At 42.0% G+C, this 16,676-nt stretch overlaps 1 protein-coding gene across 1 annotated transcript; it reads right to left on the bottom strand.

The window, feature by feature from the left end:
• Positions 1-469: 469 nt before the first annotated feature.
• kpna6 (karyopherin alpha 6 (importin alpha 7)) lies at positions 470-13,812 on the bottom strand. Its single transcript, XM_068731231.1, has 14 exons — positions 13,712-13,812; positions 11,217-11,350; positions 10,969-11,061; positions 10,693-10,792; positions 10,477-10,571; positions 9,719-9,850; positions 9,516-9,604; positions 9,323-9,422; positions 8,585-8,748; positions 8,411-8,489; positions 7,829-7,954; positions 5,939-6,066; positions 5,342-5,526; positions 470-5,234 (listed from the first exon to the last, which is right to left on the bottom strand). Exons 1-14 carry the CDS (start codon positions 13,713-13,715, stop codon positions 5,047-5,049), a joined length of 1,617 nt encoding a protein of 538 aa, XP_068587332.1. The 5' UTR covers positions 13,716-13,812; the 3' UTR covers positions 470-5,046.
• Positions 13,813-16,676: the final 2,864 nt, after the last annotated feature.

Below are 16,676 nucleotides of genomic sequence, written 5' to 3'. Positions count from 1 at the left end.
CGACCTGAGGCTTTGTCGCCACCTACAGTAATATTACGCTAATTGTTATTATAGATAGATAGATTAAATAGGTAAATAAAAAAATATAAAATGCACAATATATACAATGAAATAGAATATTAAATAAACAATTATTAATGTCAAAATGAACCTCAGTGCTGTATATTTTTTAAATATGTATTACAATATTTATTTTAGTGTTTTTATCTAGATTATAAAATAACTATATATATATATATATATATATATATACACACACACACACACACACACACACACACACACACACACATCAAATAATGTACATATATATATATATATATACACATTATTTTTTTTAGTCTAGCTATTGTATATATAATATATATATATATAAATAATATCTATATTACATACATAATACATATATATTGTAATACAGTAACATTCCTTCACATTGCACATTGTGATCAAAGATGAAACATCTGCATTAAAGGGTTGCAACGTAACTTTATTTGTTTTGCACAGTATTTCCACTGAACAATTTTAAATTCAATATATTTTCCTTTACACTTTTTTTTTTTTTTTTTTTAATATTGTTGCCGTTTCCTGTATGCATTTGTTTTGTTTTCATGTTCATGTTTGTGTGTCATGTATAAGTTTTCTCGTCACTCATTCATACCGTCGGTAAAGTCAAGTCAAGTCACAGTTTTAAAGATGGGTAATTTAGAGCAAAATGAAAAAAAAATAAAATAAATCATAAACAAGAATAGAGAAAAATAAATACATGTAAAAAGAAATGAGAGGACCAGAGCAGAGAATACACATCAGGACTGGTCAGTGGTGGCGTATGAAAAGTATTTTACAAACATGTAGCATTGTAAACATTTGTAGCATAGACGACATTACTTGACCAAGCCGAGCGCGGCTTCAGATTTTTGATATTAGACATGAACAGCTTCTAGGACGGAAGACAAGTCAGATTTGAGATATTTCGTGACGTCTGTTCATTCCCCTTTTAGATAACAAGGTTCCTGATCATGCAGCCTGACTAGGACAAAACACAATTATCCAAAAATATAGCCCAGAATATCCTGATCAGGAAAAAAGATCAAGAAAAAGCAGAAAAGGCTTGTATCCTCAACTCCTCTTTATGTTCCTCTCTTTTTATATTTTCTCCATGTGACATGTTCTAATGAGGCGTTTTCTCCACTTCTCAGAAGTGATTAGAATTGCATCTGAATCCCTGTCGATGTATCAGAACATACATATTAGTTTAACTTATAATACTTTTTAATGTAAATCACTGAATCCAGATTTTTAATCTTAGAAAAAAATGTCCAGTAGTTGCCTCGGTTAGCTTCACCCGGCGGAAGGAGAGTGCCACCTTTAGAGAGCCGTTAGTTAGTCGGTGGATCTGTTGCCTCTGGGGTGCCTGATTTTGGACAATATATTTATTGCAGTCTTCAGGATTATTTCGTTTTTTTAAACTCCCTAAAACAGTACTTGAACTTGAGAAAAAAAAAAAAAAAAAAAAAACTGAGAAGAGAGGGACTGAGCTATTGCAGCTTCTAATGAAAAGAAGCACGTTTTTTTTTTTGTTTTTTTTAAATGGCCTGAAGCAAAAACTCCGGGTCAAACCAAGTCTCATCGACCGGGTCAAACCAAGTCTCATCGACCGGGTCAAACCAAGTCTCATCGACCGGGTCAAACCAAGTTAATCCCAGTAAGTTGAGTATTGCAAACAAAAAGACACCAAGTAAATCCTTTCAACCAGCCTTCAGGATGACACAACTTTGGTAAAACTACGACAACAACGGTTAGTACCTGCAATTGTCTGCTATGATAGTCGCTTTAAATTTCCACAATTTTGCATCATCTGCCGCCACATGTGAGTACTAGAATATTTCTATCAGCGCTGAGTTTGAGGGGACCGGCTGTGGGACCCCAAGAAAATGCTAAATATTACAACTCTCCCATTTCCACCACTGCATGAAATCATTTGTATGCTTCCCACCCCCCCTCCAAAAAGAAACACAGCTGCAGCGTAGCTATGCACAGTGACAACCTTTAGAAGACTGTAATAATGGGGGAAAACAAGTAGCTGGAAAAGACCAGTTTTATGTAATTACTCAAGTCATTTCCCCACCGAGAGAGAGAGAGAGCGAGAGAGAGAGAATTAAACTGCCTTAATTCAGATCCTTATTGAGGCGCCCACAGTAATGCATGCCACGCTTCCCCATAGAATCAAATGGCAAATCATGTAACTTTAAAGATAAAAAGGAAAATAGAGCAGCAATGTTCTGCACAAAACGTGTGCACATTCAAGTAAATAAAAAGATATAAAGAAAATAATCTATAAGTCAAAGACAGATAAGAACCTCCAGTCTTTGTTGGTCGGATTGGCACTTTTGTGAATAGGAGTGCATTTTTCATTTTTTTTCAGAAATATATAGTTTTTCTTTTTTTCCTGGTTGATGCACGTGTTTCTTTTATTTTTCCTTTGCAATTCTGGCGTTATTTGTAGGCCGATGCGCTGAAATCGGAGACGTCTGTTTCTAAACGCCGCTCCTACACTATATCTGTCGTGTAGAGGCAAGTTCTTGATGCTCAATGATTCATGATTTGAACTCGTACGTCTCACTGGGAGCACGCGTGTTCTGTGGATGACGTGAACTCGCTCGCCGACGTATAGCCCCTCGCATGGAATAGCAGCCTGTTTGCACTGGAATATTCTGTCAATGGAAGTTTATGGCTTATGTGAAAATGTAATACTGACAGAATCCAAAATGGAAAAATCGACCGTCTGTCCAAAAAAAGAAAGTGTGTTTTTCGTTGAGATTAACATAATTGTGTTCACAGCTTCGTGATTTAATGTTCAGGCTGGTTCAGTGATCCACACAACAGGCGCTCCCAGACTCGGATCGGGACATAAGTCACATAGAGTCAATCGAAACCCTCTTCCTCACACAGTGCCCGTCAGTCAAAAAACATCACACAACCACAGTTCAGCTCAATCCACAAAGCCTGAAGCCTGATCCCAGAGCAGCTTCTGTCACAGGCGAAAAAAAAAAAAAAAAAAAAAAAAGAAGCTGCTCCAGGGTCAGAGTTTACAGGGCTAATTCAAACCATCGTAAGTCATGTGGCTAGAAACAAGAAACAAGAAAGTTCCCATGAGACCTCTTTGTGCACCGAATCATATCTGAATACGGCAAAAAAAAAAAGAAAAAAGAAAAAAAAAAGAGAAAATCTTGAATTCGGGCAACATTTTCATAAAGAAAATAAACTAAGTGATCTGAAATCAAAAAACAGCCAAAACGGCAATTTTCCCGCTCAAAGAATAACTACTTTTTTTTTCTACTCCAAAGACGATGGAAACTTTATTTTTCTTGCCACTAGCCACTCATCTGTGAGAGGTGTGTGTACAGTGTCTGCTGGTGTTGTATGCAAGTGTGCGCAAATACATATATATGTGTATATATATATATATAATGCAAATACAACTAAATTCAAATATATATGTATACTTGAATTTTTGGTTGAAGTTAGGCTGGTCACGCGTCAGAGATGTATCCCTGGCCAAAACCCGGCTCATTGTTCGACCCTCGAGAAGGCAGAGGACAGGCTGTGTGTGTGTGTGTGTGTGTGTGTGTGTGTGTGTGTGTGTGTGTGTGTGTGTGTGTGTGTGTGTGTGTGTGTGTGTGTGTGTGTGTGGCCGGGGATACTCGGTGACTGTACGCAGGGTAATATAACGCCATGCACAAACCCTACCACATACAGCTGAGGAGATGCGGGGGAACGAGGGCCTCCTGGAGCAGCAGCAGCAGCCCGTTTACACTGGGCTTCAATGAAGTCAGACAAACTATAAATGTTGTGTCTGCACCACGAGTGGCTTTTCGCCCTATTTTAAACATCCGTCTTGAATTCATTTAAATATAAAAATAAGTTGGGTTTGCTGCTGCTGGTATCTTCCCCCCCCTTAAATCCCCAGCTATGCCTTGTTTAATAGTTAGATCACTTCATAATTCAAATGTATTGTTATTAATAACACAGCACACGACGAACATTGGATCTCTAACTATACCACCCTCGAAAAAAAAAAAAAAAAAAAGATTTTTTTTTTCTTCTAGATCTTTAAACATATCCTCTAATAAAACCCAATCTCTTTTCCACAATCCCATCCAGAGCCCGTCCTACGTTCAGATTCCACGTTTTCACACTTCTTCCTACCTCAACCCTCCCCATGAAATTTGTCCCACTTAAAAAAAAAAAAAAAAAAAAAAAAAAAAATGTTAATATAAGGGGAATAAAAAGACACTTCTTAGCTCAGGGGCATCAGATTAGCTGAACCCTAAACCTAATGATCAGGGAGCCTGTTGGTAAGCAAACCAAAGAAAAAAAAGAAAAACCACAAGCACTAAAAAAGGTGCATATAAATAAGTGTTATGGGGAAATAACTAAATCATAAAACAACAACAAAAGGGATCATGTTACTCTGTGTTTTTTCTTTGAATTGCACCAAGTCAGACTGACATCAAGAGCTAGGCATCTTTCATCTCATGCAACCCCCCCCCCCCTTCTGTGGACTTTGCGTGGGGAAGCATGGGCAATCCTGAAAGTAGGAAATGTCCCATTGGAAAAGAAAAGTGTGTATAAAGATATTAAACAACCAAACCATCGTTAGCGCCAATGAGAGCGGTCGAACGGCAGGAAGATATCCGCGTGTGCGTTTGAAGCCAGGGCAGACTTTTGGGCCGTGTGGCGATCACTTCCTCTTCTAGGTAAAGTGTGACGGTCTCCCCCCTTTTTGACCAGGTAACACGTGGGTCTGCCCTGCCAGAAGTCAGTCCACTGGTTCAGGAGAGCGCTGGAGAGCGGGACAGTTTTACCAAAGGGTAGGGGTGTCTGTGTGTGTGATGGTAGAGGAGGGAGGGGGAGGGTTGGAGGTCTGGGGCGTGGAGGTCTGACTCTGGCTTCTAGGGGTCGTCCATGAGACGAGGAGGTATGGAAAGGAGGGGGGGGGGGGAGGGGGTTACGTGGTGTATTTTAGAGCGGAGGGCTGCGGACTTAAAGCTGGAAGCCCTCCATGGGAGCCTCCTGCTGGGGGAAAAGGAACTGCTGGTTGGCCTGGTCCACCTGAGGGGCGAGACTGTTGTCCTCGTCCTCCACCCCGAAATAGTGCTCGATCAGATCGAAGGCCTTCTGGTAGATCTCCTGGTTGTCGTGGCTCTGGAGGAACTCGATCTTGTCGAGACCTGGGAAAAAAAACAAGTAACGTTAGAACAACGTCTGCAGAGACACGTGTCACGTCCCCCCCCCCCCCCCCCCCGCAGTGCGTTAGCGTGGAGGTCGTGTACGGTACCGTAGGCTTCTTCGATGAGGCTGCAGTAAGGGTTGACGCCGGTGCCGCTGTTCTCCTGCTTGGCCTCCTGCTCGCCCAGCCTCAGGATGTTCTCCAGCCCGTTCAGAGCGACCTGGACGATCTTAGAGTCCATCACCGTCAGCAGGTCACACAGCGGCTTAATGCAGCCCAGGTTCACCAGGTATCTGGATTCAAACACACACACAAATAAATTAAATATTAATAATTCTTCCTGGTTCATTCTGATTACCCCCTGAACTTTTAGCACCATGCAACCTTCCCATAAAAGGACAAATTTAATTTCTTCACAATTAAAGCATCACTTCATATTTCTTTACATTTTTTTACAACCGGCTGACATGTTTTTGTTTTTCAGTCTGTTGCTGTCAGGGAAAGATTTGTGCTAATTTATGAACAAATGTTGTAAAAAATACATTTTTAGAAACTCTTCCAACCTCTAAACGATCTACTACTCATGCTTCCACAGTCGTCACTTGACGCTCGACCATCAAACTCTTTCAGCCGACCGTCCTCTCTAGTTGACCCCCAGCTGATTCTGTACCGACATGTTTTAACTTTACTTTATTCGAGTCTAACCTGATCTGTTCCGGCGTTCCTCCAGAGGTGGCGTTAGTGATGGCCCAGGCCGCCTCTTTCCTGGTCCTGAACTCCGCTTTCTGTAGAATGTCGATCAGAACCGGGAAGATGTTGGCATCGATCACCGTCTGTGGGGCAGGATAAGACATGAAATCAAGGGGCATGTCTCCAAGAGCAGCCTCAACATAGTTATGACATCTTCGCCTTTGAAACTTGGCCTAATTACAAAGCATTTCGTGTTAATTGAAGTCTGAATTATTCCGATGATTGAAATCGTTATTATCAGGAGTGACAGCAAGATTTCTGACGCCAGTGGCGATACTGATGGAGAATGAGATTACAAACCCTATGTTGTCTTCATGAATGCCGAATTACAATGCTTAATAGAATCTAAAAGTCACATACATCAGTAAATACTTTGACTTTAGGATAATTAATACATAACTCATGTAAACAGTGCCATTAAAAAAGAAAAATAGCCGTTAGTGCTCCAGCTTATATTCAACGGTCTGTCAATCATCCTGAAGTTATAGCAGGCTGTGCTTGTGTTAGATTCAATGATTAAAGATCAGATGAAACCACTGCTTCACAGGAAAAAGCCGTAGAATTCAGAGTTATAGAGAAAGGGAACAAAAAAAAAAAAAACTTAAGGTCACAGACTAAATAGCTAACTGTGATTATATAAAGGTCAGGAATACTGTACAGTGCTGACATCTCAACACATTAGGTTCAACAGACACGATTACTAATATGGGTGTTCTTCTCAAAAGAGCAAATTATTACAATGTCATTCCTCTTGACATTTATGTCATTATTACAAACAATATACCACCTGAATGAGCATTTCTGCTGCCATGAGCATTACTGGAGGAAAATGTCAGATGGTGAGGTTTACATGAATCACCTGTATTTGTGATCGGTTTAGTTATGAGCTTCGTTTACATGCATCACCTGTATTTGTGCTCGGTTTAGTTATGAGCTTCGTTTACATGCATCACCTGTATTTGTGATCGGTTCAGTTATGAGCTTCGTTTACATGCATCACCTGTATTTGTGCTCAGTTTAGTTATGAGCTTCGTTTACATGCATCACCTGTATTTGTGATCGGTTCAGTTATGAGCTTCGTTTACATGCATCACCTGTATTTGTGCTCGGTTTAGTTATGAGCTTCGTTTACATGCATCACCTGTATTTGTGCTCGGTTTAGTTACGAGCTTCGTTTACATGCATCACCTGTATTTGTGATCGGTTCAGTTATGAGCTTCTTTACATGCATCACCTGTATTTGTGCTCAGTTTAGTTATGAGCTTCGTTTACATGCATCACCTGTATTTGTGATCGGTTCAGTTATGAGCTTCGTTTACATGCATCACCTGTATTTGTGCTCAGTTTAGTTATGAGCTTCGTTTACATGCATCACCTGTATTTGTGATCGGTTCAGTTATGAGCTTCGTTTACATGCATCGCCTGTATTTGTGCTCGGTTCAGTTATGAGCTTCGTTTACATGCATCGCCTGTATTTGTGCTCGGTTCAGTTATGAGCTTCGTTTACATGCATCGCCTGTATTTGTGCTCGGTTTAGTTATGAGCTTCGTTTACATGCATCGCCTGTATTTGTGCTCGGTTTAGTTATGAGCTTCGTTTACATGCATCGCCTGTATTTGTGATCGGTTCAGTTATGAGCTTCGTTTACATGCATCGCCTGTATTTGTGCTCGGTTTAGTTATGAGCTTCGTTTACATGCATCGCCTGTATTTGTGCTCGGTTTAGTTATGAGCTTCGTTTACATGCATCACCTGTATTTGTGCTCGGTTTAGTTATGAGCTTCGTTTACATGCATCACCTGTATTTGTGATCGGTTTAGTTATGAGCTTCGTTTACATGAATCACCTGTATTTGTGCTCGGTTTCCCGCTGTGATGTTCGAGATGGTCCAGCACGCCTCTTTGCGAATGGACTCTTTAGCGCTGCTGAGAAGGTGCAGCAGACAGGGCAGAGCTGAGCAGTTCAACACCACCTATACACAGCAACAGAGTGGAGAAAAGTAATTTAGTCATCATAAAAAAATTAAATAAAAAGTGTTTCTGTTGTTTAGGCTCATTTTAAATGGGGTGGACAAAATAATTGAAACATCTGTGACTGTAAAACAATACAATCCAAGAGTAGAGAAGAAAAAATGTATCCAAATTCTCTGATTGCAGCTTCTTAAAATGTGAATATTTGTTCAGGTTCTTTACTCCTCTTTGACAGTCAACTGAATATCTTTCAGTAGTGAACAAAAGAAGACATCAGAGGACGCCATCTTTAGTTTCGGTAAACATTGTGAGGTATTACAAGGATCTATTGCTGTTTCATTTGACTGCAAAACTGTAGTTTTAACTCCTTGTACGAAACAGGAATCTGAGGGTGTTTTTGCTAAATTGTGGGCTTCTTCTCCGCGACAGACGCTAACGTCAGTTTAATAAACTCTCACCTGTGTTTGGATGTCATCTCCAGTTACGATGTTTCCTACGGCTCTCAAGGCCGGAGAGGCCACCTTATAGTCCGTGTGCCTGCGGGACAGGAGGTTTAATAGAGAGAACATTTTAAAGTATTTACAGGTCATCTTTACTGCGACAAAGACAACGGAGAGTGTGACTCGACTTACATGAGTAGCTCTACAAGGCGCCTGCAGACGCCGGAGTCGATGACGGCCTGGATCTTGTCGTTGGGGCCGTCCGAGAGGTACGACAGGGCCCAGCAGGCGTCTGCCAGCAAGTCTGGGTCACTGCTAAATAGAAGCCTGGACAGCACCGGCAGACAGGGTGACACCTAGACAAGCGCAGACACGATGCATATTTATGCTCAGAAACGACGGCACGCATACATCAAGTGAAACTTTTTCAAGGGAAAGCAGCTTGCCTCGGCAATATTGGATTTTTTTTTCTTCCCACGGTCACCGAAATGCAAACAGGGGATCAAGAGTTTGTAAACATTATGTGCGATACCCTTCAAAAGAACTTTAGTTCAGTCTCGTCTAGGGACGTCACAAGAACAGATACGTCGGTACCGAGTCAGTACCCGCAACATGGAATCTTGTAAAATGTAGGTTCTGGAGAGTAACTTGAGGCGGATCAACAGGGATTAATAATACATTTGCGAAAGAATTGTATGCAAACGTATGCAATGGAGTGTGTGTTTAAGTACATGGGATCAATTGTTTCGCTGGTCTACTTGTCTTGTCACAAATGCAACTATTATTATTCCTTATGCCAACTGAAAAACAATCATTTGAAGCACTTGCAGGCAGCCGTACTTGTCCTTAGCAAAAACATTGAAAATCAAAATAGTAGTAGGCGTGATCTCAAGTGATCTCTGTGTTGTTGCTGTTGACTTTTTTTGGTACCTTTTCAAAAGCAGGCGGAGGGTTTTTTCCTCTACAGAGATTAGACAGAGCCCACACCGCGTTCCTAGTCATGGTCAATCTAGTGGATTTGGTCAGAAGCCTGAAATATCAAAAGTGCATGAGATAGTATTAGAAAATATGTTATTATGGGAAGGAGAACTCGTGGCCGTAATCGGTATGAAGATGGGCTTACATTAATAACGGTGGAAGGATGTCGCAGTTCAGCACATAGTCCCTGCACACGGCACTATCCCCTGCAATATTACCCAAGGCCCACACAGCCTGCAGAGAGAAACGACACACCAAACCTTTAGCCAATGGGTACAAGAGTACGGAACGAAGGGAACGCAAACAGAAGCACACGATAGTCAAGACGGATAAATCACGTCATGTTACCTGTTCTTGGACGTCTTCAAAGTCCGAGTTAAGTAGTTCAATGAAGATCGGCACCGCTCCGGCCACAATCACCGTCTTTGTCTGCATGGACGTGCCCGACGCTATGTTGGTCAGTGCCCAAGCTGCTTCAAACTGCGGGGGCACAAAGTGTAAAAGTGGCATTTTAAAAACGACAGATGCACATGATGCGTTCAAATGTAATGTTGTAAAATGTAGTTTTGGGGCGAGACATTGATCAAATAGTCGTTACAGAGGGATGTGTTTTCACAGCAATATAAAATTGTTATTAGAAAATGGAATTGTGACTTGTTAAACTTCTTAACACTAGTTCTGAGCAGCTTATAATATATCATCAAAACTAATGCCTATTGTCTTTTTTTTTTATTAAATTAAAAATAAACAATCATTTGATTGATTTTAATTGTGTTTTTATGCAAATATCCACTATTAACGGAATCGGACAAGAAAATTGCAATCGGTGCAACTCTTGTCTTTCACCATGGAGTCCGAACATGTTTTGATTATACGAGGAAAAACCTCAAACTTTATTGAAACATTGAGTCAGCTTAACAGATGATCATTCCCATTTCAATTCATCCGACGTTAATGAATCATTCTGACACTGGAGATAAGAATTTTTCACCTCAATGCTTTGTGTAGAGCTGCAAAAATGTCGGTGAATATGTGCATTTGACACTAAACACATTAAAATGTACACGTTATGTACACATCCCGTGCTGACCTGTGTACAAACTGACCTGTAGTGTGCAGTTGACGCTCTTCTTCAAGAACTCCACAAACCTCTCGACTACTCCAGGCGTGTTTATGACTTCATCAATCGGGGGGTTGGGCTCTGAAACGAGGCAAAACTGGATGTGAATACTTTTTGTTTGGGTCCGTGGTGACTTCCTGATTGTTATCACATCAGTGCAGAATTACTTTTAAGTCGACAATATATATATATATATATATACCTTTAGAAAGTAGTTTTCTGAACTTTTGTGTTGTGGTGAGCTGGAGCTCTGGGTCCTCCGAGAACAGCATCTCAACCATGTCTCTGGTAATGACTCCTTCCTGCAACAACACACGCACAAGCACTCACAACACTTGGTCCACTCAGCACAGACTCCACTGTTCTCAGTCCGCAGGCTGGAAAAAGAGGCTAGACGACATTAATAACGACATTTGTGCTGTGCGGGCCTCTCTTTTGTCGACGTTGTTAGAGTGGAATTAGAAAAACAGACACTCACTGTTGCCGGGGAGCTGAGGTAGGGGTCCACCAGCGGACTCTCAAACATGGCCTCTTCTTCATTGAGAACATCCACATTCCTCCTCTTGAAAAGCTGAGATAAAAAAAAAAAAAAAAAAAAAAAAAGGTCAGAGCCCATAGAGACAATCCAGCCAGACTACGCTGGATATATACACACACACACACACACACACACACACACTACATACTGGCGTAATCTCGCACAGAGATAGAAGGATCTGAGGGTACCTGTTGTTCTCGTTTCTGTTTCCTGAGTTGGATGCCCTCCTCCTCTCTCCTGCGCCTCATCTCCTCAGGGTTCAGTGCTTTGTTCTTGTAGCGGTTCATCCTGTAGTTGTCTTTGGCCGGACTGGCTGACGGCTCTGATGGGCCACAAACACAGGTAGACGTCACGATTAAGACTCCGCAAAGAACATGCAGGAAACGAGAGCTGTTGAACTTAAAGAGCGCACCATATTTAGGGAAGCGTACGTGAACATGTGACAGTTTGCGTTTGTTTCCCCTTGACATCGCTAATTATAAGTCATGATGATGACACGGCAAGTACACCGGTCTAAATATAAAAAAGGCTTTGAATAAACAAGCTCATAGAAACTGGATAACACAGCCTAAAAATACACACACACACACACACACACACACACACACACACACACACACACACACACACACACACACAGCTACGCTATTCAACAACCGGTCAGCTGGCAGGCAGAACAAACGTATTTATTCAGTAGAGTTAAATTGCAGAGTTGGCATAAATTGGTGCCCACACAGGACAAAATGCCCATTCTCAGTATTTGTTCAGTCATGCCACCAGAACAGGGCAGATCCCTGAGTCACCCGGGGCAACAGGGGGAGAGAGAGAGAGAGAGAGAGAGAGACAGAGAGAGGTGGGGACAACACTGAAACCTGCCACCAGCGCACGGCGGTGGCAACCTTCTGTGCCAAAAGTCCCGATTGTAACAGCGGGAGTTTTTCCGAGGTTAAATATCGGGAACGAGTGGCGCAAATTGAGGTCATGTTATGGTTTGAGGGCATTAGCACAATGAGCCTCATAAAAAGCTTATGTGCATGCGTGTGTGTGTGTGTGTGTGTGTGTGTGTGTGTGTGTGTGTGTGTGTGTGTGTGTGTTTTGTCCAGATGGTAAAGCCACAGGCGTGGACGTCATAAGAGCACAGGTTGCGGCTGGATGCTCCAATTTCTGTAATGTGCGAGTTAGATTAGCTGCTGTACGTGAACTGGATGGCACCGAAATAGCCCTGCAGGAGACAAGTCTGCATTGGCAGTTCAGAGGAGACCCTACCTAAGGCAACGAGTCTCTAGAGGAAAGAAACCAGAATGGTGAAGGTGCTTAGGCCTAAGTTTTCTGTTGACTCAAATCAGGAAGAAAATCATATTGCTACTGAGATTTCTGCCAGTATCCCCAAAAAAAAAACGACGACAGTGGAATTGAAACAGTGGTGGCAGAAATCTTCAACAGCAGATGTATCTAAATCCCAAACTATCTGTATGGCTATACATCTTCATTTCTTGTGTGTGTATGTGTGTGTGTGTGTGTGTGTGTGTGTGTGTGTGTGTGTGTGTGTGTGTGACTGTGCAAAATCAAGCACCACGGGTGACTCAAGCCAAGGACACTTTTCCAATATTAAAAACTAATAGAGCCTAAGGAAGGGAGGAACAGGACTTCTGTTGCAATAATAAAATGTAACCCAGTCCAGCTTGATATTTCCTTGTATATTATTTCCATTTGACATCATTAATGAAGCAGGATGGTTTTGGGACAGTTTGTATAATAAAAGACTGCCCCTGCCTCTCTTTCATTCGTATTTATAAATACATAAGTTAACAGTTATGTCACTGTAAATGACAACACACAAAACTAAGCATAATCCTGTTCGGGAATAGTCTGGAAAACATGGCGACCCCTGGTGTCACGTGTTATGTAACACGCATGCGTACAAGTGTGCTGACGGATATGTCAAAACTATCGCTCACTGTTTTTAGCAAAGCGGTCATAAAGGCAACAAAATGATTTCACTTTACTAGCTCTAACTATTCAATAGAAAAATGAAAAATAATTTAGTATTATACTATTAACACTACAGTGTAGCGATAACTCTGTGGCTGGATTGACAAAGCAAACACAGCTAAGCTAACGCTAGCCGCTAAGCTAACGTTAGCCGCTACGCACACATAACTGCACCCGAATAAAACGTGACTATTATACTGTGTCATCTTATAGGTGATGACTTATAAACCGTTTATGAGTTGTTGTGGGAGTCTGATTATGAAGTTACAGTCGACCAAAGTCACCGAAATGGCACCGAGCACACAGCTAACGCTAGCATACATAACATTGAACTATCTACTACTAGCGGTGCCTACGTAGTTAGCTAGCTAGCTTTAGCCGAGTTTCCTTAAGTTGGCTAACGACTGGTTACACCTTGTGTAAAAGATTAAACACCGTCCTAAGACTATATATCGTTAGGCTACAGGTTCATATAAGTAAACTAGCATGAATTAATAACTCAAATATGCGCTACTATGTAACTTAGCATCGTTAACTGTAAGTTAGCTGCAATGCTAAAGAAGTTAGCTAAGTAGTTAGCTAAACAACAGTGACAGGATGAGGGTGTTATAATCATTACTATCGATGACACAGCCCAATCTTTTACCACCTAAACGCATATCTGTACTCTAGATTTGCCGAAAAATCTTACCCATTACGTCCTATGTCGTTTGAGTGGATCAAGTCGTGAAGATATAAATCAAATTTGAATCCTCTCTCTCTCTCTATTTATCTCTCTCTCTCTTCTTGCTTTCCAGAATTTGCTCCTGTAAGCAATGTCTGCCGGAGACGGAAACGTCAAAATATAACACCGACTTCCTGCCACCAGAGGGCGCACCAGCCTCACAAAACAACCCCTCGTCACATTTAAGCCACCTTCAGTAAAGGACACAAGAAAGAAAGCTCCCATACAACAACCAAATATACACCTTCGTAATCAGTTTAAGACTGGATTTATTTTATTCTCAAACGGATACATTGGTTGAAATTGCTAAGATGAACAATTCATTCATGCATCCATCATTAAAATACCATTAGAGGATGGGACACATGACTTACATTGCATTCTTTTTCCAAAGTCACTGCTTCTCACTAATCTCTCCACTTTGCATACCTTCTGGCATGGTTCAGAGACCCCACACTCTTAGATCTGCTTAACTCCATCTGGTTTTGAAATAGTGTGTGCGTTTGTGTGCATGCAGGCAGGTGTGTGTGTGTGTGTGTGTGTGTGTGTGTGTGTGTGTGTGTGTGAACAGCCACGGTTCCCCAGTGTTTTTCCCAAAGTGAATGTGACAGAGTAATACAGGTGAGGTGCATCCGTGGTCAATTTGCTGGGAGCAGGTAGTGGTAAATTACTGCACTATATTGTGATACAGCATTGTCCTCTGACATGGGCCCTCGAGGGCGCCCGGGGAGATACACCACAAAGAACTTTAGGGGGCAATGTTGTACAAATAAAATAGAAGCAATGGCATTCACTGCCGTCAGGCTGGCTCTGTCCCCTATTAGAAAGGGTGTGGGAGGTCAAGACAACTGTAGCACAACTGAGATACCTTCCCATAATTACAATTTCTTTGCAGACAAGAACCAATACTGTTCATATGCTCACGCTCTCGCAGAGTACCCAAGGGCTCGGGCTTGAGCTTCACTCAGCCGAGCCACGAGGTCCGAGGATTCAACAGCCTTCAGCAGGTGTGCTGGTGCAGAGATGAATCAAAAGACACTACTTGCTGGATAGCAGCTCTCCGCTGGTATCAAACAAACACAAACACACAGGGCCAGATCCAGTCTGCAGGGCTGTAGCTGGGGCTCATCGAATCTGATTTCACAGGTCCTCCTTTCTGAGTTCTATACCTTTTTTTTCTCCATTTCTAGGCCTGCTGAAGCACGTCATACAGCAGCCTCCAACTCTGCAGGGAAGCAAAGGCTATCCATTAGTCAATGCCACAGAGTAAAGACTGCCTCTGTAATGGAATCATAAGAGCCGAGCAAGGCACATAACCGAGGGGTTTTTAAACTAGAGTAAAGTAGACAGGGCATGGTCAATTCTGCTGAAGCCTCCCACTCACCATCAGCCCCTAATGTAGATATAATACACACTACAATCAATACCCTCTTTTTCATCCAAATTCAAAAGGCTGTAAATTAAAAAGGAAAAGAAGGACTAAATTAACAAACAGGAGGACCTCTCTTGCCGACCTCATTAGTTGGCCGTGGCCCGTCGAAGGCTGAGTCAGCAATATGGAAAAAAAAAAGAAGAAAAAACACAGCATTTTCGACAAGCAAATTAGTAATGCTGCTGCAGCGCGATGAGAGCAACAGCTAGATGTTTATCAAGTGCAATTTTGATCAAAATGAGTTTTTTCTAAGAAGACAATACAGCGTTTGATAATGGACGCCTTCGCCATAAGCTTCATTTTGGCCGCCTTTTGTCCAGATTTTGCAGTATGTAAAAGCAATAATACATCATATTTAGAGGCTTTAATATCCCCAGATCTACACGTCTCTGTAGGCTGAATGCTTTCGCTGAAGACATAAATCCCTTTCATTTTGAGGGCGACTATACTTAATCCAGCGGAGAGGTTTCATAGGCAAATGTCTGCCCTGTTTTGCATCACGCTCCTGGCAGTACATCCGTGATAAAACATCAAGCAGGACGAAAATCTCTGCAGGTGGATACCGCAACAAGAAAAAGAAGAAGAAAAAAGACTACCCTTAATGAGATTAACATCATCAAGGAGCATGTTTGTGCAAGAAAAAAACTCAATTACGGAGCGTCAAAGACAGTTCAGTTTTAATTGTGCTTATTTGAGTGCGCAAATGTACCCACTTTAAACTGCTCCTTAATTCAATTACACTCAATATAATAATAATAGGGCTAGTTTGCGGGAATGTGAGAATGTGTGTTGAGCTGCCTGCTGGGGGGGGGGGGGGGGGGGGGGGACATCTGCAAGGCTCCGTGCTGAACGCTTTGTGCGAAGGGTAATAAAGGGTGAGGGAGATAACGCCATGGGGGAGGATAGTGTGCGGAGAGAGCCGTGTGTCAGTGCGTGCGGGGCGTGAATGAAAAGAGGAGATATGTCTTCATAACATAGTGTTGAAAATTCATTCAGCGCTGTCCATTCCTTACTTTTAAAAAACCTGACGACTGGGGGGCCCCCCCTCCCCCTCCTCTCTCCCGTCTCTCCCTCTCTCGCTTTCTGACACCAACCAGGTGGCGGGGGCCGATAAGTGAGATGCTGAGTCGGTGTTTTTTTTTAATATTCTTGTGGATCATTCGATCATTCAGTGTGTGTGTGTGTGTGAGAGAGGGAGATTTGTGGGAACCGTTTGAATAGTAATGAATGATTTTTCACCTCACGGTGATAAAAGACTCGGAGAGACAAATCTGGAGCGGATTGGATTGATCGGAACGAAAGCACAGTCTAAAAATGACATTGTCATTGAGCAAATATGGCAACCACTTTTTATTTGAGAAGAGGAGAGCTGTGTGGATATCTCACTCTTAACCCTTTGACTGTGTGAAGAGCATTCTTAATAAACCACAATCCAATCAGACAAGGAGCGATCAACCAGGTATGTGGCGTAGACACAAAAACAAAAGGCAGTAGTGCTTC

This window comes from Cebidichthys violaceus, unplaced genomic scaffold, assembly GCF_023349555.1.
Source record: "Cebidichthys violaceus isolate CVI_PGR_0920_01 unplaced genomic scaffold, fCebVio1.0.p SCAF_50, whole genome shotgun sequence".
NCBI lineage: Eukaryota > Metazoa > Chordata > Actinopteri > Perciformes > Stichaeidae > Cebidichthys > Cebidichthys violaceus.
Note: the sequence above shows the minus strand (reverse complement) of the source record. Positions and strands in the feature narration are given on the sequence as shown.